General features: G+C 41.4%; 1 protein-coding gene across 8 annotated transcripts in view; it reads left to right on the forward strand.

Moving 5' to 3' along the window:
* FGGY (FGGY carbohydrate kinase domain containing) overlaps positions 1–23612 on the forward strand; it is a 415080-nt gene that overhangs the window by 16407 nt on the left and 375061 nt on the right. For 5 of the 8 annotated variants that reach the window (XM_068539983.1, XM_068539982.1, XM_068539991.1 and 2 more), the window contains exons 2-5: positions 1692–1844; positions 3592–3806; positions 16948–17059; positions 22822–22973. In XM_068539983.1, coding sequence (XP_068396084.1) covers positions 3606–3806; positions 16948–17059; positions 22822–22973 — 465 coding nt within the window. In that variant the 5' untranslated portion in view covers positions 1692–1844; positions 3592–3605. The remainder of the gene's footprint in view (positions 1–1691; positions 1845–3591; positions 3807–16947; positions 17060–22821; positions 22974–23612) is intronic. The other 3 variants (XM_068539986.1, XM_068539987.1, XM_068539988.1) reach the window with 1 other exon arrangement.

The raw sequence follows: 23612 nt of genomic DNA on the forward strand, positions 1-23612 counted from the left end.
CAAAGCTCCACTCTCCATGCAAGTGTGTGTGTGTGTGTGTGTGTGGGTTCTCCCAAAGGATGGGCTCTTTCCTGTCTAGCCAAGAGATGGGTCCAAAACCCAGAGCTGGGGGAAGCCCTGAGTCAGCTGCAGAGTGGAAATCTGCCTCTTTGGATTTTATTGGAAGTAAATCAGGATGTCTGGGTAGTGGGTGGTAAGATGAGGAATTCCTTGTAGAGGAAGACAGTCAAAAGTGAGGGAGCCAGGCCTGAGGAGCTGGGCCAGCCCCCTGGGGGATCCTTTGGTCACTGGCGCTGGCAGGAGTACAGAGAAGCCTGGATGATGGCTGGCCAGGTCTGTGTAATCCAGAATGTTTGTATAGATTCTTCATTTCTTGTGTTTTACCCCTTGTTTCTCCCTCCAGTGTTTAGAATAATCTTCGAAAGTTCTAGCCAAGGACAGAGAGTTGTTGGCCTGTCAGGATCAGGGTTGGAGAGCAGCGTCCCTGGGCCCTTCCAAGTGGTGACAGTGGGAAGCTAAGAGAAGGAATCCCGAGTACAGCAAGAGGATGTGTATGTGGTCAGTTCGGGGAGGTGGAACAGCTAGCCCGGTCAGTCTTCCTCCTCTTTGCAGATAAAGAAACCGAGGAAGATCTGAGCCATGGCACTGTCCTGTTTTGTCCTTCACTGTATCCTCAGCTCTTAGCAGGGTGCCTGGTGCCTGGCACAATCTGCATTTCTTTGAATATCAGTCATTGATTGCAAGATGCATCATTGCATCGTTATTTCATATACCACTAAGAAGGAAAGAACATGCTACTGATTAGTTGTAAGATGCCATTGATTGCTGAGTCCCTAATTTTGAAGAAGCTAAATGTGAAAAAACTGAGTGTCTTCGAATTAATAAAATGTAGTTGTAAGCATCCAATAAATATTTGTTAATTGGATGGATGAAGCATACAGAGATTAGAATCAAGGAAAAACACTAGTGCAGATAAGCACAAACCTAGGAATCCAAACTATTAAAGCATTAAAGCATGAACCTGTTGATTCTTGTTTTCTATGGATTCACTGATTTAGGTGTTCATTCCGTAAACATTTATTGAAAACCAGTTATGTACCAGACACTGTACTGGTTTGGGGATATAGAAACTGTAGGAGCTGGAGATCCAGAAATCAATCAGTTCCTTTCTTCAGGTTCAGGCCAGTAAGGGAGACGGACACAGAAACAAAAAATTCACAGAGTGGTTTTTAAAAAGTTTGAAAAGAAAGTAGGGACACAGTACTCTGGTGGCACCAGGGCATGGAGAGAGGCAAGGAAGTCTTTCCTGAAGAGGTGGTGGTTGAGCTGGATCGTAAAATGAAAGTCAGCAGGCACACAAGAGAGGAAGGAAGTAGGAAGAGAAGAGAAGTATGAAGTGGAGACAGTCCTGTAGCAGTGCGGTACACCTGCGGTCCTGCGAGGGGTTCAGGGTGTCTGGAGCTTGGTGTGAGAATGGGCAGGACTGAGGTAGATGTGGCTGGACAGCAGGCAGAGGGCAGCTCCTGGAAGGCCTGGGATGCCGTGCAGAGGGCCTCAGCCAATGGTTTTCAGCCATCCTGAGTCCTGAGGAAGGAGCCAGCAGAGCGATTGCTGGGGGGCGGGTAGAGGGCCAGGCAAGGGTGATCTTTGCTTCAAACAGAGCAGCTCTGCTTTGATCTGTTTTATTTCAGCTTTTCCGAGTAATGGCTTGAAGGAAAGATATCCCTTTTGGATGCTTGAAGGAATGCATGGTTTGAAAACTGGTGCCACTGGTCATCCGGGCGAGGAGATGAGAAGGCATTAAGGCTGGAGCCTGAGAGTTGTTCTCTGGAGCTCAGATGAAGGTAGCACATGTTCTTAACTGCAGATTCCCCATTGGCCTCTACACCTGCCCGTGAACCAAAGGGGGCCACACACCTTTGGGAAATCTTCGTGATCAAGTCAGAAGCTATCACTCTTAATGAAGCTGTTTTTGACTGGGATAAATATCCAGGAAGCTTTAATGGAACATCTGCTGGCTGACTTCATTTTAGAATTCCCAGGTGTGACCTTGCCAAGGAAACATTACCTTTTTGAAGTGCAAGGGTGCAGAACGCTGCTGCGGTTGAAATTAGACTCTGGGCGCTGAGGCCGCCCCGAGCTCACCTGGGGAGTTGTAGCATGTTCATCAGCATGGGTATCTTGGGGGCTTGTTCTTATTCTTTAAAAGGCCAATCTGGAAAATGAAAGCCTCTGTGAGATGTCTGTGTCATGGGGGCTAATCTGACCAGAGGGACTCAGAGCGGCAGTGAAGGCCAAGGAATTCCTGAGTGTTCTCTGGTCAGATTTCCTTGTAACTCACAAGGGGTCTGTAAAGAAAACAGATTGTCTAACAAGTTCCTGATCCTGTCTCCCTCGAGGCTCCTTCCCAATTCCCAGTCACTTCCTGACACGGCTGCAGTATATTTACCTCTTCTCCAAACCTGTATCGCAAGCTGCTAAGAAGGAAAGGAAGGGACATGAGACAGATGTGGGACTTTGGGTTCAGGCTGCACTTGAGTGGTGCTGGCTAAATCTCTTAACTTCTCAGAGACCTATTTGCCCATCAGTATAAAATGCATCAATGTGCATTTACTGTTCTTAAGTGTGTGGACCTAGCATTAAGAGAAAAGTTACATATCTCTTGGCGTCTCATCTTAGTCACCTGTAAAATAGATTTTTAACTATACTCACCTTCAGGGGGAGAGGGGAATTGGATGAAGGCAGTCAAAAGGTACAAACTTCCGGTTATAAGATAACTAAATACTAGGAGTATAATGTACAACGTGATAAATAGAATGAACACTGCTGTATTTATATATGAAAGTTAAGAGAGTAAATCCTAAGATACCTCACCACACAAATTTGTTTTTCTGTTTCTTTACTTTTATGTCTCTATGAGATGATGAATATTCACTAAGCTTATTGTGATAATCACTTCTTAATGTATGAAAGCCAAATCATTATACTGTACACCTTAAACTTATACAGTGCTCTATGTCAGTTATATCTCAATAAAACTGGAAGAAAAAAATAGTCTCACCTTGTAGAGTCATAGTGAGTAGAGGGGCTGTATGTACTTTTTACAGTGCTTGTTGGCACGTAATAGGTGCTCAGTAGATAGTTTTTTGAATGAATGGCCGACTGGGCAGATGAGGTTCCTTTTCAGCGCCATGGGCATTGTCCTTGTTGCGATTCAAATTCAGTGAGACGAAAATGCATATCTATTGCCTCCAGATTCTCAGCTCTATAACCCTTTATTTATCCTCATAGCACTTTTCACCCAGTGTCACGACTTTGCTTGAATAATTAATGCAGTTCGTAAATGCTCACCATCTGACTCCCTTCCAAGAACAGAAACTCCATGTCTGAGGCCATGCCTGTCTGTTCACCCACTACCTAGCTCAGTGCCTGTTAGCACCCTGGCAGCAATGAACATTTTGTTGGATGAATAAATAATCAATGGCTACCAGTTCATCAGCTGCATCCCTTCATTTCCACTTTCAAGTTGTCCCATGCTTGGCTTTGCAGACCCACTTGGTCTTCACGTGGTTTTGCCCTTGATCCCCGCAGGTGGAGGGACGGCAATGCCCGGCGGAGATCAGGAACTCGGGAGCTACTACGTGGGTGTGGACGTGGGGACAGGCAGTGTCCGTGCAGCTCTGGTGGACCAGAGGGGCACCCTCTTGGCTTTCGCAGACCAGCCAATCAACCAGTGGGAGCCTCAGTTCAACCACCACGAGCAGTCCTCTGAGGACATCTGGGCTGCGTGCTGCATTGTCACAAAGGTATGGCCTCAACTCTCGCGTTCTCACACGTGTTCCCCTGCTCCCACCTGCTGAGTGTGTGTAGTGTGTCCATCTGGTGCCAGGGACAACATCGGGGTAACTTTAGACACAGGCTTTGCCTTTAGGGAGCTCATGGTCTATGGCAGAGACCAACAGACAGCTGGGGTGTAACGTGATAGGTGCTGGGAGCAAAGTGACTGTGGCTAGAGCTGAGGAAGGGGCCAACACTGAGGGGCTCCAGGTAGACAGGATGGAGGATGCAGAACATGTAGACAGAGGATTCAGTCAGACGTGACCGAATGTGAAGACGTCACTGATAACCGTAGATGACCTCTGCTGTGCCCTCAGGTGTGCCCAGTGCTGTGTAGAACATGTTAACATGCATTATGTAGTCAGATCCTCACAACGACCCTATAAAGGTACCTTCATTTTACTGAGGAGGAAACAAAGGCAGTTAGTAAGTAAGAAAGGCATTCTGACTCCAGTGCTGCACCCTTAGTCACTGGACTGTCCTGCCTTCCAAGTGGACAAATGAGGGGAACCTCATTTTGTTCAGAGGGAACTGCACGTGCAAAGCCACAGTGGCCTGAGAACACGGTGGGTTCTGAGAAAGGAAGGAAGTCAGGCAAGCCTAGTGCATCTCTGAGTTGTGCCAGGCAGACGTTTATCTTGAGAGGCCTTGGTTTGCGGTCAGCTTGCTGGCTTGGGAACAGGAGTGATGCTGGATGAGAATTGTTCCCTTTTAGTTTCACTCGACTGGTTTTATATCCTGGTGATCAGGAACCGACAGAGATGCTTTTGTAGTTTTTTCCGGAGGGAAAAATAAAGTCCTGGGTTCTCTCTTCTCGCTGTTCCTAGTTTAGTTCCTTAAATATTCATGAAGGGCTTGGTAATTTGCAGATGGACAATTCACCATTCTGTCCGTATTGATCAGTCTGTTTAAACTTTAATGAGCTCTGGGCTGATGTTAGTGCCCCCGGAGAAGAAGGCAGGGAGAGAAGGTCGGGGTGGGAGGCACTGGAGCATTATATAGGAATAAAAGGGGGGCACATCTTCTCTTCTGCCTGTTTAATTTTCCTCCTCCCTCCCCCTCCCCGCCCCGTCCCAGCCCCCGCGTTGGTGAGAATCTTCTACTCTTTGCCCTTGGGTCTCCTTTGTTCTTCCAGCATATAGCCTTTCTCGCCATTAAGGAAATTGTCAAGAAGAAAATATAATCCCCTGATGAAAAGCTACTTTAAAACAGGTCTCCTCTAAGTACAACTTGGTTTAATGTTGGATTTTTAATCATTTCCCGGTGGCAGCCACCTCTTCATCTGCTTGAGCCCCGTTAGCCACGTGAGTGCTCTGGGCATTGGTCCTTAGTGAGGATGTCTCTCTGTAGCAAACCTGGATAAAGCTATTGGGTCTTAGGCTGTTCCCCTCACATGGGGTATGGCCATGTGGCCGCATGTCAGAAGCCATATGATAAACATGACACATCTACTCACAGCTATATTGCTATGTGAGGTTGAAGGAGGGAAGCATGTTTATATTAGAGTGGTAACACACCAGAGAGCACAGATTCTGGAGCCAGACTGCCTGGATTGACATCCCAGTTTCAACATTTATTAGCTTGTCATCTTGGACAAGTTACTTATGGTGTCTTGCTTGAGTTTCATCATCTGTAAAATGGAATGATGACTGTACCTATCTGCATTGGGTCGTTGTGAGGATTAAATGAGTTAATGCGTATAAAATGTCTAACAGTGCCTGGAAATGAGTAAGCGCTATGATTCCTACGGCGATGATGATGACAATAACAGAAATGAGTAGATTCTGGAGGAGAGTGAACTTCTAAGATGAAATACTGAGATGTCAATGTCAGTAAGGGAGGCACCTCATGGGAATATTCACTCCTTTTGTTGTTAGGGTTCTTTCCATGTAAGATTTTGAGAAGCAATGGTCTGGGCCAAGGGGTGACATAAAATGCATCCCGACCTGTCTTGTCTTTCTCAAGGACTTAAGGAAGTCAAGAGTTTGAGAGCAGTTGTACTTACTGCTTCCTTTTCCCTAAGTTGCTCACATTGCCTGAGACGCTTTCCCCTTAGTCAAGTTAATAAAAACAATAAGAACAACAGTAACAGAATGATGATGATGATGGCAGCTCACATTTCTTGGGCACTGGTTATGTTCCAGGTACCATGCTGAACACTTTATACCAATCACTTCATTTTATCCACACAACAGCCTCTTTTTTTTAAAAAAAAACTGAAATATAGTTGATTTACAATGGTGTGTTATTTTCAGGTGTACTATTTTTTTCAGATTCTTTTGTCTTATTGGTTATTAAAAAATATTGAGTAGAGTTCCCTGTGCTATACAGTAGGTCCTTGGTGGTTATCTGTTTTATATATAGTAGTGTGCCCATGTTAATCCCAAACTCCTAATTTATCCCCCTACCCTTTTCCTTTTGGTATCCATAAGTTTGTTTTCTGTGTTTGTAGGTCTAGTTCTATTTTGTATCTAAGTTCATTTGTATCTTTTTTTTTTTTGGATTCCACATACAAGCAATATTATATGATATTTGTCCTCTGTCTGGCTTAGTTCACTTAGTATGATAATCTCTAGGTCCATCCATGTTGCTGCAAATGGCATCATTTCATTCTCTTTTATGGCTGAGTAATATTCCATTGTATATATGTACCACATCTTCTTTATCCATTCCTCTGTTGATGGTCATGTAGGTTGCTTCCATGTCTTGGCTATTGTAAATAATGCTGCAGTGAACATTGGGGTGCATGTATCCTTTCGAACCATGTTTTTCTCTGATATATGCCCAAGAGTGGGATTGCTGGATCATATGGTAGCTCTATCTTTAGTTTTTTTAAGAACCTCCATACTGTTCTCCATAGTGGCTTCACCAATTTATTATGAACTCTGTTTTAGAGCTGGAAGAAATGAGCTGTTAAGAGGTAAAGTAACCACCCAAAGTCAGGGGTTGGGCTGCTGCTGTCTCCCTCTTGCTCTTTTTTTGTCCCTCTCTTCAGCCTCATCTTATTCCACATGCCCGCATCTTGGAAATCATATTAAGCTACCTGAATTTTTTTTTTAAATTGGCACTGAATGGAGAACTTTGAGCTTATCCTGATTGTTATATTAAGCATTCTGAATTACAAGTGCCTTTACCCAGCTGTCTGCTTATGTGGAAAATGTGCGCCCCCCGAGCAGGGGTCATATCTTGTTTATCTGTATTTCCTTAGAGTTCCTCACTTGTAATGTGCCCCATTCATGTCTGTTGAGTACGTGAATGAGCGAAGTATCTGTTGTTTTCATTATCTGGCATGCTCTTCTCTTATCTTTTTTTTTAACCTGCCCAGCTCCTGGGTACCTTTTAAGGTAAGCTTAAGCATTACTTCCCCCTGGGACCCTTCCTGGTTGACCGCTGACAGTCCCTGCCTGCCCTTGACAACCTCAGAAGAAAGAGGGTGAGAAACCCCTCTCTGCTGCCCCAGAGTGCACGTCTTCACCTGTATCATTATCTGGTCCTTACCAGATTGTGTTTTAATTGGTGACTTGTTTTAACCATGAGCTGAACTCTTGGAGAGTGTCATCTCTGTGTCCACAGCATCTAACACATTGCTTGGCACAAATTTGATGCTCAGTAAATGGTTGCTGAATTAATGTTACTTAGAGCTAAAAACAAGCAAACAAAAAACATTCTGACATCCCTCATCTTGTTCAAATGTTGCAATAACTCTATGACATAGCTTGCCATACTTCCTATTTGACACGTGAGGATATTGAGGCTCTGAAACTAATGAGTATTAGAGACAGACCTAGACCCCTACTGAGGTGGCTCCAAATCCTCTTCTCTGTTCTACTCATCACTGCCCCTGAAATTGTCAAGTCTTTATTGGGTTGATACCCACACATCTAAAGATTTCTATGGAAACACACAAGTCCTAGAGCTTATGTCGTCCTTGATTTTAAGGGCTTATATCCCTTTTTGGAGCCACAAATCTTAATCACCTCAACAAGGCAAGAACGTTGCAAGGTAGTATCTAGTAACAGCTTCCATTAGGAAGAAGATAAGCTGGAGGTACCATTCAGCCAGCAGGTATTTGTCAAGTGTCATTAGTCTGCAAATATTTATTGAGCACCTGCTATGTGCTATGCTCTTTGCTAAGCACTAGATTATATATGGGAGTGAGGGCTACAACAAGTTCTCTGCCCCTAACGATGAAATAGTTCAGTTGCGTGGAAAAAAATAATACCCGTGAAGCCAACGAAATACCATTTTGTTCTAAATTGTACCAGCTGTATGAGTAATGGTTGGAGAGAGAAGGAGCAGAAGAGGGAGTCACCCATGTGGGACTGAGCAATCATGTCAACCTCCTATATTTATAGAACCTTTATGGTTTACCAAGTACGTTCCTATCCATTTGATTGTCATACAAGGAAGGTAGGGGAGGGGTTGTTATTCCCATGTTAAATTGGAAAGAAATACTCAGATCCAGAGAGTTAAGTGACTTTCCCTAAGTCACCCGGGAAGTGGGTGATAAGCCTGAATTCAGGCCAGATCTCTGCATTCCCTGCATCTCCAACACCACATACTTTCATCTTTTGTCTGGATTAGCATTGGAATGTAACTGACCTCCTCATCTATGTCTATGCCCTTCCCCTCTCCAATTGTGCTCCTTCTTGAGCTGGAATGATAGATATATGTTAATGCTAACTTGATCAGGTCCCTCTTTTGCTTACAGCTCTTCTGTAGCCCCATACTACTGCCTGGATAGAACTCAGAATTCCTAACATGGCCTGTAGGCGCTGTGTGGTTTGGTTTCAGCCTGCTCTCCTGGCTCATCTCATGATGCTTCTCTCAGCTCTGCCTTCCACCCATATTCTCCTTCTGTCATAATCCCACACATGCACTGCTCCCCCTGTCCTCTGGCCGGACTTTTGCACGCATTCTTTCTTCTTTCTGCACGCTCTTCCTGCCTTCTGCTGACATATTTCACTCCTCTTCATCCTTAGATCCATACTGTCCGATACAGCAGTCACTAGCCACATGTCACCATTTAAATTTAGTTAAAATTAAATAGAGTTTAAATTTGGTTCCTCCATTGCAGTAGCCACGCTTCAAGGGCTCGGCGGCCACGTGTGGCTGGTGGCTGCTGTGCTGGACAGCACGGATACAGAACATGTCCATCACTGCAGAAGGTCCCTTGGGTAGTGCTGCGCTGGATCTTAGTTCAAAAGGCAGTTGTTCAAGGAGGAAGCCTTTTCTCGCCCAATGTTACCTCCCAACTAAGTCCTGTTTTACTCAGTGTTTTCACATCTCTCTTACTTTTTCTTCATAGAACTTCACATGGTTTGTGAATCATTCATTTTTTGATTAATATCAAATAGTAAAATCATTCTATAATCAAGTAATAACGTAACAAAATAAATGAAGTAAAATAAAATAATTCCCATTTGTGGATTAATAGCTGTCTTTTCTACTAGATTTTGTACCGCAGGAGGGTAGGAACTATAGTTTGCTCACCCAGGTCCTAACGTATAGTAGACCCTGGAAATGTAAGAAGAATGAATGACTCAAGACATTGGGACCTCCCTACTCCCAATCAATGAAGAAAGCTTGAGGAAGGATGTAGGGTTAAAAGTGAGACTTGAGAACACTAAGAGTGGATGTTCAGGAGGAATATTACGGACGGAAGCGCTTAGGTGGAGAAGTTAGAGTCAACCCCGGCTGGAGCAGGTGGTTTCCAGTAGGAGGAGGAAGGGGAGCTGGAATTGGTGATGGGGGCATACCTGGGGTGGCTGGTTCTGAGGCCAGTTGGGAGCTCTTCTAGAATCATCCTGAGTTTCAGACTGACCAGCAACAGATTCAGGATGGCTTGGAGGAACAGAAACTAAATTCAAGGATGCCAGTTAGGAGGCAATTTCCTTCTTCTAATGAAGTTCTGGAAGCTGAGATTTGTTTGAACCATAAGGTCTGGGAGGCCTGGGGCCATGTCTGTCTTGTTGAGCGTGTGTCCTCTATGGTGGCACATGTAGGTGGTTAATACTATCTCTTTAATAAATGAAGGGCTGGGTTAGGATGTTGGCCGAGGAATAAAGAGGCAGCGCAAGACTGAGAGACTTTGGAAGGAAGATCTAACAGGACCTGGTGACGATGGAAAGGGAGGAGGTAGAGGCAGTTTCAGAGTTTCTGTTCTTGGAGGAATGTTGGTGTCACTGACATAAATGGCAGTGTTTGGCCTCTATCTCTCTACCTTATGTTCAAGGGACAGTACCACACCTGAGCTAGGATGCTGTGTAGGTAATGGACCAGGACTGGATTTGTTCATTTTACTGGTTACTAGAGTAGATTTTGTAAAACTGAAGGCCTCCAGGGGCCTTGCAGGTAACATACACCCCACACAAGCTGTATTAGCCTTGTTGTTATTCCCACCTCAGGGCCTTTGCACTGGCTGTTCTCCTGCCTGAAACACTTTTTCTGCAGTTGTCTACAGGGTCAGCTCCTCAGGTCCTTCAGGTGTTTCCTCAAATCTCACTTTCTCAGCAACTACCTTCCCCTTCTCCGGCATTCCTGATCCCCCTGACATCACTTTCTAGTATACTGTACATACACTATATAATTTTTTCGGTTTATAGTCTGTTGTATATCCTTACAACGTAACCTCCGAAACAGTGAGGAATTAAAAAAAATATTTTGCTTTCCATTGTTTCCCAAGTGCCCAGAAGTGTGCACAGCATGACCTTAGAAGGGGCTTGATTGTATTTGCTGATTGACTGAATGAGTAATTGAATTGTGTAGGCAACAGGGAGTGATGGGCCTGAGGGAACTGGGGATTTTGTAACCTCATGCACACCCCCAAAGCTGACAAAGGCATTCAAATCAAGATTTAAAAGAATACAGTACCAGCCACACAGAACTCTACTTCAAGCTGGATTCCGTGAGGCCCCAGGCTTTGACCCTTGCTCCAAATACAGCTAAAGATAAAACCAGGTATGCCTCTGACCCTCCAGTTCTCAGTTTGGAAGATTTCTGAGGAACGCTGTCTCCCCACCCAGTATGGCACAGCCTGCTGATTTAAAACACATGCAGAATTGAACTGGTTCCCACAGTCAGAACAAAGCGATGCACAATCCCTTCCCCAAACATTTGTTTGCTGCCCCATAGCTACGAGTTGACAGTTGCGAGACATGGACCAGGTTACCAAATGAAGTTGCAGAAGTCTCCTTCTCTGGAAATTCTTTAGCAGAGCAATGTGCTTTCTCTCTAGCCTAGGAAATTCCCCTGATGCCAAGCTGTTGGGGTGAGTTTACTAGCCTGCTTTCTTCTTCCATTAATGAGCGTATAAAAAAGAATCCTCAGGTCAGCAGGTCAAGTCCCAGGGGCCTTCTGGGTAGTGTGACCCTGACAGCCATCTCTCTGAGATGGTTTAGAAGGGGGTGGGGTTGGGGAGTGGAGGGGGTCCTCATGATAAGCATGATGAGCATGGTCATAAGGCATTTCCATATAAGGCTGGGGAAATGACAGTGGCTGCCTAACCAAATCAGGTTTAAATGCATGTCACAATTATTCCTCCAGTTCCTTGTGGTAGGTTTTTAGAGATGGAGACACTGCACTTTTGAGGCTGAAAGGCCATGGTTAGAATATAGAACTCTGTAGGTCTTCGAGGGGATTCATAAAGTAGATTGTAGAGAATATTTTCTTTGCTTCTACTGGAAAGTCGCTCCCACCGTAATTCTTAGGAGGATTTGAGTTTATCCAATCTTTTCAGTTGTTTATCCTGTCATTTTATATGTGCTTACATGACACACAGAGCGTGCTATGCTTCATACATCAGAAAGATTCCATGAACACAATTAGTAAGGCATCGAGTGAGTTTTCCATCCTTCATATTTCCTACAAAGTTTTATCGGTTCCAGAGCACTTTGAAACTAATTGACGCTCTTGATCCTTACCTAGGAGTTCTCTCTCTCTCAGGAACCTGAGGCTCAGAAAGGTGATGAGATTAGTGCAAGACTACCTGATCCGGAAGTGGTGGAGTTGGAACCAGAAGGTGGCTCTTTTGACACTGTAGCCCATGCTTGTTTCTACTGCAAAGCTGCCTTGTGGTATTGAGTTTTATTGCATCATCTTCTACATGTTCCCTCCCAGTTCCTCTCTTGACTAATTGCAGGCCTATGTGGGGTGGGCTTGTCCAAGTCAGGCATGCACCGTCTGGGCACAGAGACCAATAGGGCCGCAAGACAGGTAGAAGTTAGGGTTGGCTTGTTGATTGATAGATTGATGCTCCATGAGTTCAAAGAAGATTGGAGGCAGCTAATTTCCTCAAATAATGGCTGCTACTTATTGTGCATCAAATGCCAGATGTTGGGCTAATCACACCTTATTTTGCTGAATTCTCATAACATCATTAGGAGATGTAGGTCTAAGTAATAGCTTTGTGTAACCAAGGAAACTGGTTTTCTGGCTTCCCAAAGTCACATGACTAGTCGGTGGCAGAGCCAGGTTTCAAACTCAGGGAGTCTGCACCCAGTACCATTGATCTTAGCCAGTACCCAGTGATTTCCAAGCCAAGTTGGAAGGACATTCCAGGTAGAGGAGGCCATGCTTATAAATGCTACAGAGACATGATCCAGCAAGGCAAGGGGGTGATTAGAATGGCTGGAATTGTGTAACATGCCCTGGGTCACATAGCCAGAGTGACAGAGCTAGGATCTGAAACCAGGTCTTTGTGGGTCATTGTCATGAGGCCATGCTGACAGGGACTTGGGTTTGCGGCTCACGTTCCTCTAAGTCTTGATGGATCAGTGTAGTAAAGGTGTACAGGGCATTCACCTGGTGATGTGGGGCAAAGGTATTGCCAGGCATCCCAGGTGGCTCACTAGCGATGTTCTTGCATAGAGCACATGCCCTCTCTGCAGGATGAGTCTCTTGGGCAGGCAGGCAGTGGTGGAGTAGGAAGAACACAGGCTCTGAGTTTGAATTCTGGCTCTGCCATCGACTGGCTCTACGACAGGATTAAGTTCAAATTCTCAATCTTTGGAGCCCGCTTGCTGTTCCCTTCCCTCCCCAGTCTTCCACTTATTTTTTTAAGAAATGGAAATACTAAATGTTTCCTCAGTGGGCTTTGTAAGGATTAAATAAGATGATGTTTGTAAGTACCTGGCACTCAATAGGTGCTCAATATATGGTGGCATTTTATAATTTATTGTTGTTATTATTTGAAAAAAATTAATGCTTTTCTTTGTTGAAAAATCTGTAATAATTGTGTGTAGTTCTTATTTGAGGAACCCATTAAATAGTAAGAAACAGAATCCTAAATGACAAGTCCAACATTCCAAAACAGGAAAAAAGAAGACTTGTGCATTTTAAATGGTGATGGACACATTTGAGTTGATTTTTGTGGTATTTAAAAGGTTATTGTCATGTTTTAAGTTGGCAGGAAATGTTAATGAGTATGATCACTCATGCTTTTTCACAAAAGGAAACCATGGAAACAAAAATTTAAAAATAGAATTAATCAATAAGTCTGTTATTCTCCAGCTTAAAAAATTACATGACAAAGTGAAAAATCTCCCATCTCCTCCAGCTGTCATTTCTGTTCTCAGAGGCAACCACTATTAGCAGTTTGTTGTATATTCTTTGTGGGTTTTTTGTACCTTATTAATATATCATGGGTGTATTTCCATTTCGTCTTTTATAGCTCAACTTTGTAAAAAAATATTTAACAGCTTGGGGTATAATTTACATACTATAAAATCATCCATTGTAAATGTATAATTAAGTGATTTTATTAAATTTACACATTTGTGCAATCATCACCATAATTCAATTTTAGAATAGTTCTGTTACCCCCCAAAAGTTCCCTTATGCCTGTTTGTAGTCAGTCCCCAGCCCCAGTCATAGATAACTGTTTTCTGTCTTTATAGTTATTCTTTTCTAGAAATTTCACATAAATGGAATCATACAACATGCCTTCTTTTGTGTCTGACTTCTTTCACTTAGTATAATGTTTTTAAGGTTCATTCTTGTGGTTGCACAGATAGTACTCTTGCTGAGTATTATACTGTTGTATGGATATAACACACGTGGTTTCGACATTTGGTTAAACCATGATGAACATTTGATTTGTTTACAGTTTTAGGGTATTATGAACAATGCTGCTGTGAATATTCACATACAAGTCTTTATGTTGACATACATTTTTATTTTTCCTGGGTGGATGCCTAGGAGTGAAATTGCTGAGTTGTGTGATAAATTATGTTTCATAAAGTGCCAAACTTCTTTCCTAAAATGGCTGTAGTTTACATTTCCACCAGCAATGTACGAGGATTCCACTTTCTCCATAATTTTCTAACACTTGGTATTGTCACTCTTTTTTATTATAGCTGTTATTGTAGGTGTGTAGTAGTAGCTCTTTGTGATTTTAATATGCATTTCCTTAATGACTAATGATGTTGAGCATATTTTTGTGTGCTTTGGCCATTTGTCTTCTTTGGTGATGTGTATATTTAAATCTTTTGCCCATTTTGTAACCGGGTTGTTTATCCTCTTATTATTGAGTTATAAGAGTTCTTTATATATTCCATATATGTCTGTTATCAGGTGTATGAATTACAAATGTTTTCTCCCGATGTTTAGCTTATCTTTTCATTTTCTTACTGTTTCTTTTAAAGAGCAAAATTTTAAAATTTTGATGAAGTCAAATTTATTATTTTTTCTTTTATAAGTCTTGCTTTTTAATAAATCTTTGTCTAGCTCATGTCATAAAGATTTTCTCCTGTAAGTTTTATAGTTTTAATTCTTACGTTTGGGGATATGATACATTTTTTGAGTCAATTTTTGTGTATGGTGTAAGGTAAAAGTCAAAAAGTATATGTTCTTTTTTTTTTTTGCATATGGGCATTTAGTTGTTTTAGTACTACTGTCATACAGTCTGTCCTTACCTGGTTGAATTGTCTTGGCACCTTATAAAAAATCAATTGATCATACAAGTTTGGGTATATTTCTTATGTTTCTATTCTGTTCCATTGATGTATAAATTTATCCTTATGCCAATGCCACACTGACTTAGTAATGGTAATTTCATTGTAATTTGAAATCAGGTAGCATAAGTTCTACAACTTTGTTCTTTCTTTTCAAAAGTGCTTAGACTTTTCTATGTTTTCTATGTCCTTTACATTTCTGTATAAATTAGGAACAGCTTGTCATTTTCTTAAAAAAAAACCTTCTGGGATTTTAATAGGTGTTGTGTAGGACCTGTAGATTAATTTGAGATTGCCATCTCAGCAATGTTGAATTTTCCATTTCATGAGTATGGCATATTTCTCCAATTTGTAGTTTCTTTTGTAGCAATGTTTTGTAGTTTTTGGGGTATAGGTCTTGAACTTCTTTTGATAAGTTAATTCCTGAGTATTTTGTTTTTCTGATGCTACTGTGATCAGAATTATTTTTGTATTTCAATTTTGATATGTTAGTTGCTAGTGTATAGAAGTGCAATTGATTTTTATATGTTAATCTTATATCCTGTGATCTTACTAAGGTTGCTTATTAGTTCAGGTAGATTTTTCTTTTTGATAAATTCCTAAGGATTTTCTGCATATGGGATTATGTCTTCTGCAAAATAATACACTTTAACTTCTTCCTTTCCTATCTGTATGCTTTAACTGTCTTTTTCTTGCCTCATTGCATTGGCCAGAACCACTAGTACAAGGTTGAATAGAAGTGGTGAAAGAGAACAGCCTTGCTTTGTTTTTAATTGGAAAGAATCATTCATTTTATTGTAAAGTATGATGTTGACTATAGTTTTGTAGATGCTGTTTATCAGGTGTGGAAGGTCCCTTCTTTCTTGGTTTATTGAGTGTTTTTATTTATTTATTTATTTATTTATTTATTTTTGCATCTGTTGAGATGATCATTTGGTATTTGTGCTTTATTCTATTAGTATATGTTATACATTAATTGATTTATGGGTATTAAACGACTCTTGCATTCCTGGGGTAACCCCACATGGTCATGGTGTATAATGAATGTTTTATATGTTGCAATATTGGTTTGTTAATATTTTGTTAAGGATTTTTACACTTATGTTCATGGCAGTTATTGGTCTACAGTGTCCTTTTAATTTGATATCTTTGTTTGGCTTTGGTATCAGGGTAGTATTGGCCATGAAAAGTTGGAAAATGTTCTCTCCTTCACTATATCCTAAACAAATTTGTATAGGAGTGGTATTGTTTATTCCTTGAATGTTTCACAGAACTTCCCAATGAGTCCATCTGGTCCTGGAGTTGTTGTTTTGTGGGAATGTTTTAGGTGCAATTTTATTTTTCAAGAAAGACTGTTTCTCAGTTTCTTATGTGGCTTCGGCCAAGTTCCGTAGCCCCAAAATGGTTGTTTTTGATGATTTTGTCCAGTTTTATGCTTTTATTTTGCTAAGAAGATTTGCCAACCTCTTCATACTACTACACCCAGAAGATGCTTCTCTACCTCTTCATTTTTAATGGCTGTAGAAAATTCTGTTTTACAGGTATACCATAATTTATTTAATAAAAGTAGTTCTTCCAATTTTTAGGTGTATTCTTAAACAGTTAACCTTTGTTTATATGTAATTTTACTTACTCATGCTAATAATTCACTAAGATAGGTTCCTAGGAGTAGGATTGCTGGGTCAAAAGTTATGCACTTTTTAATTTTAATAAATACTATACTATATTCTTTAAAATTTGTACTAAATTATCACACTGTTAGAATAATGTAAAAGAAGGTCCACTTCTCTCTGTCTTGCCACTACTATATACTCTTAATTTTTTACATTTTTGCCAATAAGAAAAACAAAGATTGGGGTATTTTTATTTGCATTTATTTAATTTTAGTGGAGTTGGGAATCTTTTTATATACTCTTTGACAATTTCTTTTTATTTTATGAAGTGACTTGTCATGTTCTTTGCTTAGTTTCCAATTAGATTGGTTGTCTTTTAAATTAATTTATAGGATCTTCTGATATTTTAGTGATATTGAACTTTTATTTGTTTTCTGTTGTAAATACTTTATTCTGCCATTCATTTCCTTCTAGTCATAACTGTTTTCAGTCTTTTAAAAGCCTGTATTTTAATTTATGTTTTTGTTTATTTGTTTTTAAAACAGAAAGTTGTACAAGGGATTGATTTAAACCAAATTCGAGGGCTTGGGTTTGATGCCACGTGTTCTCTGGTTGTTTTGGATAAGCAGTTTCATCCTTTACCAGTGAATCATGAAGGTAGGACCATTTCTCTCTTTTCTTGGTGGTGGGAGACTGGCTGGGGCCCAGGTGGAGCATGATATCAGTGTTATCACTGTTAGTGAGATTTACAGGTGGAGCATGGAGCCCCGAAATCATGTCCCTAGAGGTTAAAGCTTGGGCAGCAGTTAGTAGGAGAGGTGTGACATTGGGATTAGGTGGATTAGGAAGAGACTTGGCTCCATAATGCACAGGAGCCACAGTAGAAAATCTGATGTAGGATGGATGTGGGCTCATTAGCTCAGAGTGAGTAGCCTTGAAACAGGTAAGTGGTCTGGGCCTTTTCAAGGAAGGGAGTGTTGTCTGTGCCTGCAGTTGTTTTGCATATGAAGCTCCTCCACCACATTCATTTGAGTGGGTGAATCAAGTTCACTTAAAGAAAATAGAATAAGACAGACGGGACCACATATCACACAAAAGCTAGAAACAAATGGTCTCTCTATTTTCAATAGCCAGACCAAAGACATTCACATTTAATGATGTTGTTCTAATACACTCTCATTACACTCTCATTGCACTCTCTCATTACACTCATGAGTACTGTAATGAGCTGTTTCAAATGTAAGTGCCAACTTTTATCCACTGTCAGAAATTTTTCATGGGTGGTGAGGATGTGTCCCTTTTGGGATACTCTAGCCAGTAGTGCTAGCACTGAGGTTGCAGACCCAAAAGTCAGGTAGGTAATGTAAATGAATATAGTGCGCCAGATTTGAGAAAAACAGCAGCACATGTGCAGAGATAAATTTCAACTGACATTTAACCTTTTGATGAGTGGTAGACATTTGGGAGCAGTGGAGACTATGGTGCACTGGAAATTGCATGCTCCATCTAAAGGAGTGTGACTCTCTGCATTTTCAGTCGGTTGTTGCCAACGTAGGTATCACAAGCATGTTTTGGGCTAGGCTGTATTAAAGGATCCTTAGTAGTGGACACTGCTGTAGCAACACCTTTCTTAATTGGCGGCTGTGGATACTGGGGCACACTGGGACACCCTGTCATTGGAGTCAGGCAATCCCAGATCTTAGCCCTGCTGCTGCTGAGCTTTGACACCTTGAGTGAGTCACTTAACATCTCCATGGCTTGGTTTCTCCTCTGAAAGAACTGGCATAATGAAACAGTAGCTTTGCTGTGAGAATTAAGTGAGAGCCAGACGCCTGAATGCTCAGAAAAGTTTCTTCAGTCCGGTTATGAATTCCTTAAGTTAGGAGAATGTGTCTTACTTACTCCTATGGACCTGATGCATGGAACAGTGATTTTTATAAATGACATGCCCTGCAAAAGTATGCAAATGGATGAATGATTAGAGCACAGTGGTAATGGTGACCATCTTTTACACACACACATACACACACACATTTTTTTCTATTTATGCCACATTTACTAGCACCCCCTGTGTGCCAATCCCTGTCTGATGAAGTGTTGGGGCTTCAGAGACGAATATGAGTGGTCCTTGTTCTCAGTGGCTGACCACTGGCTCAGCTGGCATTGTTCCGGCCCAGGAGGACAGGACAGCCCCCGTCTAGACCACTTCAGAGAGCAGAGACCCGAGGAATGGGACTGAACCTACAGACCTCAGTTCAGCAGCAGCAAGCCCTCTCCAGCCATGGAGTGGGCTGCTTGGGGAGGCTGCCAGCACTTCTTTGTTGGCTTGTTTTAAGTAGCGGTCAGGTGATGGTCTGTTAGGGATGCTGTGGGAGGAATTCTCATCTTGGATGGGACTTTAGATGTTAAGAGCCCTAAGTTCCAAGGACTCTGTACCTTCTAATCTGCTAAAACACATGGTTTTTAACTCTGGTAGCATATTAGAATCAACTGGAGATCTTTTAAGATTACCAATTCATGAGCCTTACCCCCAGGGTTTGTATTCAGTTGGCTTGGGGTGAGGCTAGGGCATCAGTGTTTTTAAAGTTTTCTCGATAATTCTAATATGTGGAGAACTACTGGGTGCAGATGAATGGACAGCTAAAACATTAGGAATAAGAACATCTGAAGTAGAGGAAGAGTTCCTTGTTAAACCTGCTTATACCAGCACCCTCCCAGATGCCATCTTTTTTCTCATTGTAGAGAGAATTGCCTCCTGTTGACAGTTCTCCTATTAAAAGTGTTACCTAGGTTGCAACCTGAATTATATAAGTGTTGAAAAAATTGTATTCCACCTAAAAGGTTAAAATGTACCCATTCATCAAATGCATCCAGCTGCAGGTGCCCTCACCAGTTTCTTGCCTTTCAACAGGTTCTATTAAGGTTAGATTTTAACTGCAATGGATTAGCCTGTACTAGAAAATGAAATTCAAATTTTAAGGATGAATTAAGAGGGTCTTTAAAGACTTCTGCTTACCTGATAATGACCCATTCTTGATGGTTAATTGGAGTAATTGTGAAGAGCAAGGAGTGGGGTCAGGAAATTAACCATCACCATTAAAACCAAACCCATAAGACCAGCAAAACTTACCTTCTTTAGATGGTAACCGAAAAGAAAAAGAAAAAGAAAAAAAAAATCCCAAGGAAATTAAGTACACTAGTTTGAGAACACTGACCTACAAGATAAAATAGTCTCATTGTTTGCCTTTTCTTATTTGGTCTTTCTTCCTTTTCAAGATCAGACCAGTGCTGGGTTGGACAGAGGTGCCATTGCTGTGTGCTTCCTACCTCTGCAACCCACCTAGCTCAGACCATGACTGGGTGAATCATTCCAGCCACAGTAGCTCTTGGGAGGGAGAGGAACCCAGGGAGATAATTTAGGGTCAGGGAGGAAGTTACTACCTAGGTTACTCTGTAACAGAAACCTAATATTTAGATGGTTTTCTGATTCCCAGTCATTTCCTTCAAGTATCCCTGGAACACCTCCTGTGAGGTCTTCACAGTATTAATTGAATGAGTACAGGGATAAATGATCTGCCCTAAGGTAAACTGACTATGTAACCCAAATTCTGCTCTACCAGATTATTTCCAGTTCTCTTAAAATATGATGCCTTTATGGGTCTGTGCTCTGTTGGTTTCACGTGCTGTTTCTATTGTGTAGCCCCTCCTCCCTCACTCCTTCTTCACCTGCTTATCCAATGGCCAGTGATTTTCAGAATTAACCTAAAGCTTTCCTGCCTCTTGGAAGCTCCCTGTGCAGCCTCGGGCTCAGCTAACTGGGGCCTTCTCTATGCTCTTCCTTCTCTCTGTACCATGTCCAGGACTTCTGTCCCAGAAGTCATCACTCCATACAGACTGTTTTTCCACTTACCCACATGTTCCGTAAGGACAGAGACTGTGGCACATTCTTCTTGGTATCCCAGCACCCAGCCCTGTGCCTGGCATGTAGCAGATGCTTAATAAAAGATGAAATGAACTTTCAGTGGAGTCATTTATTTGTGATTTTCTACAGGCACTGAAAAAAAGATTAACTTCCAGGTTGTTGTCTGTAATGAACATTGTTAATTAATAATCATACTAAATATAATGAAGTAATTGATTCTACACAATGCTCAGTGTGTCATTCTGAGAGCCTCTTCATGTAGAGGTAGTAGCGGCTGATTGGTCTGTCTTTACAATAGAAAGTTTAGCAACAGGTGTTTTTGTCTTGAAGCAGCTGCAGACAGATTCTATACAATATTTAAGATGCAATGCAGATATTGTCCCCCCCAACACCCACACACCCACATTGTGTGTGTGTGTGTTTACGAATGTGTGCCCACATACCCACAGTCTGATTCTGTGATGGTTCTGGAATAGGACCTGGACATCAGTATTTTTAAAGCTATCCCAGGAGATTCTAATGTGAAACTAGGGTTGAGAACCAGAACTTTATGCAGTTTTGTCATACAGTAGAATCACTCAGCTGTTTAAACAAAATCTTAGATGTACCTATGGAAGGTTTCATGTACTTTCTCTTATTTTAATGTATTACTGTTGTTTGAGGAGTTTTTGTGGGACCTGAAATCTCTCCAGGCAGGCAAACCAATGAGTGAGTCCTTGACTCATTACGATGATGACCTAATTTAGATGTGTCCTTAGGCTGACTTTTTTTGTAAGTTTTAAAAATTCTTTTTCAAATATATGGAAGAGTAAGGAAAATAAGATAACAGCCTCCTAGCCTCCTATGTATGTATGAGGATAAATAGATGAGGTTTTGCCACATTTGCCACAAGTCCTTTTTTTTTTTTTAAGAAAGAACCACTTGAAGCTTCAGTCCATGCCCTCCCCCTCCCCTGCCCCTCTGCCCAGCAGGTAATGGTTCTGCCATAGCTGGTGTTCACAAACACATTTCTTCTGTGCTTTTACCACATGTGTGTATACCCACAACAACAAACAATATATACTGTGTTTAAAAATACCCCAGCTGGTGTCATTATTCATGTTGATGTGTGTAGCTCGAGTTTAAATTTGTTTTACTAATTTATTTATCCATTCCCTGCACAGATCTACTTTCAAAGCACACTTTGTGCTTTTCCCAGCTATGAGGTAGTAGGCATGTCTTCAATCTCGGAGTCAGTTTGTCATTGAAAACAGCCTAGATCTCAGAGTTGTTTTAAGGATTAAATGAGACGATGTGTGCAAGAGGTTCAGCACAAGGCTTGGGACACACACACACAGACATGCATGCGCAGCTTTATAAACACTCATTATTAGCAAAATTATATAATTGCTGCAGTTATTTTGCCAATAAGTAAAATAACGTGTGAAGTGCCTATCTCAATTACTCTTGGGTCCCTTTTATCCTCCCCGTTTATAATCTCCCAAGTATATTCCTTGCTGTTCTCTGCATTTTGCCATCAGAGGAAGCAGAGGACTGTGAAAAGAATATTGGCTTGCCCATCAGTGCAGGATGAATTAGCAGAGTCTGGGGAAGAGGGAAAGGGGCAATTAGTTTCTCTGTGGGCTGCAGGATGGTAGAGGTAGGATGTGAGGGGCACTGCCCATTCTCCTTTTCCAGTTGATTTTAAATTCTGTTTCCTGTGATTTATTCCTCTTGAGGGCCTACTATGTGACAAGTACTTGACATATCCTTTATGCACATTATCTTTTGTTCAATGAATGAAGAATCTCAGTTAAGCCTTATATGCTACATTTTGCAGATAAGGACACTTAGGCTAAGAAAAATTAAATAACTTTCTCAATATTTCTGCCTATACTGAAAGAACGTTCCCCATTAGGTCTGCCTTGTTCCAGAATGGAAAAAAAAATTCCAGTGATTCCCACCCCACCAAACAAACCAACCGAGTGAGGAAAAACACTTAAATTAACTAATTTTAATTAGAGTGACTAGAGGAAGTGAGAATATAGGCAAATAAAAGCCATTATGTAAATGTATATGATATTATACCTAAAATATTTGTCCATATTTCAAGGAGACATACCTTAAAAAGCTGAAGTATTGTTTTAGGCTTATTTCATTGGCTCTTTTCTTGAGTATATACCCAGAAAAGTTTTTCTAGAATAGGTGGGATAGGAAAGGAAGGGGAGAAGTTGAGAGAGAATGAATGGTAATACAATTAATTGGTGGATCTTGACTGGTTTTTCCTTTACACGTTTAACCCTGGGACTATATTCAAAGAGCACATCTCTTGAAGGGTTCGAGGTTTGGGTAGGATGTACTAGTCAGTGTTGGTGGTGGTCCTTTCACTTGTTTCTTGTTGATGTGTGAAATTATACAAGCAGTTGTGCAGATTTTTGCCCTTGGGAATCCATAAGTGCCCCCTTGAATTAGAAGGATAAGGATGCACCTGTGTCCTCATCTCCCTTGTTTTTGCTAGGGGATTCTCATCGAAACATCATCATGTGGCTGGACCACCGGGCGGTCACTCAGGTCCACAGGATCAACGAAACCAAGCACGGTGTCCTGCAGTACGTTGGGGGTGTGATGTCCGTGGAAATGCAGGCCCCGAAGCTTCTGTGGCTAAAAGAGGTAAGTGCATAGGGTTGAGGAGCGATTACTCATAATAGCAGAGGATTCCATTTACTGAGTCTATTGGTACCAGGCACCCTGCTCATCACGGCTGTTGTGTTTGATTTTTGCAGCAACTCTCAGGAAGGTTGATCCCATTTTATTGATTCGGTTGTGGTTAAGTCATTCTGCTTAACTCAGGCAAGGCACTGTGATAAGTATTTGATGCAGATTATCTCTTTGAATCCTAATGGCAACCCTATAATGTAGTTTTTTTCTTTTTCTGTATTTGTAAAAACTAAAGCTAATAGAGATTCGTCAGCTCACCCAAAGTGACTCAATAAGTATGCAACAGAACCAGGATTTGAACCTAAAAATGACTCTGAAATTGATTTTCTTAATATCCGCTGTTCTACTGAAGTTCAGAGAGGTTAATTATCATTCCAGTTAGAAAGTGGCAGAGCTGGGATTCAAGTCCAAATCTTCTGACTGGAACATTCTTTCTCTACATACTTTTAGCACCCAGTGATTAATCTTTGGCCTTAGTGGCATTTTATGGAATGCCTTTCTCATCTCACCTGAACTTGAGTTTGCATACCCTTGTGTGATAAGGTGATCTCTGGCTAAGGCACTTGCAGGTGGTTCCCATTTCCAGATGTT

Source organism: Eschrichtius robustus, chromosome 3 (genome assembly GCF_028021215.1).
Source record: "Eschrichtius robustus isolate mEscRob2 chromosome 3, mEscRob2.pri, whole genome shotgun sequence".
Lineage (NCBI taxonomy): Eukaryota > Metazoa > Chordata > Mammalia > Artiodactyla > Eschrichtiidae > Eschrichtius > Eschrichtius robustus.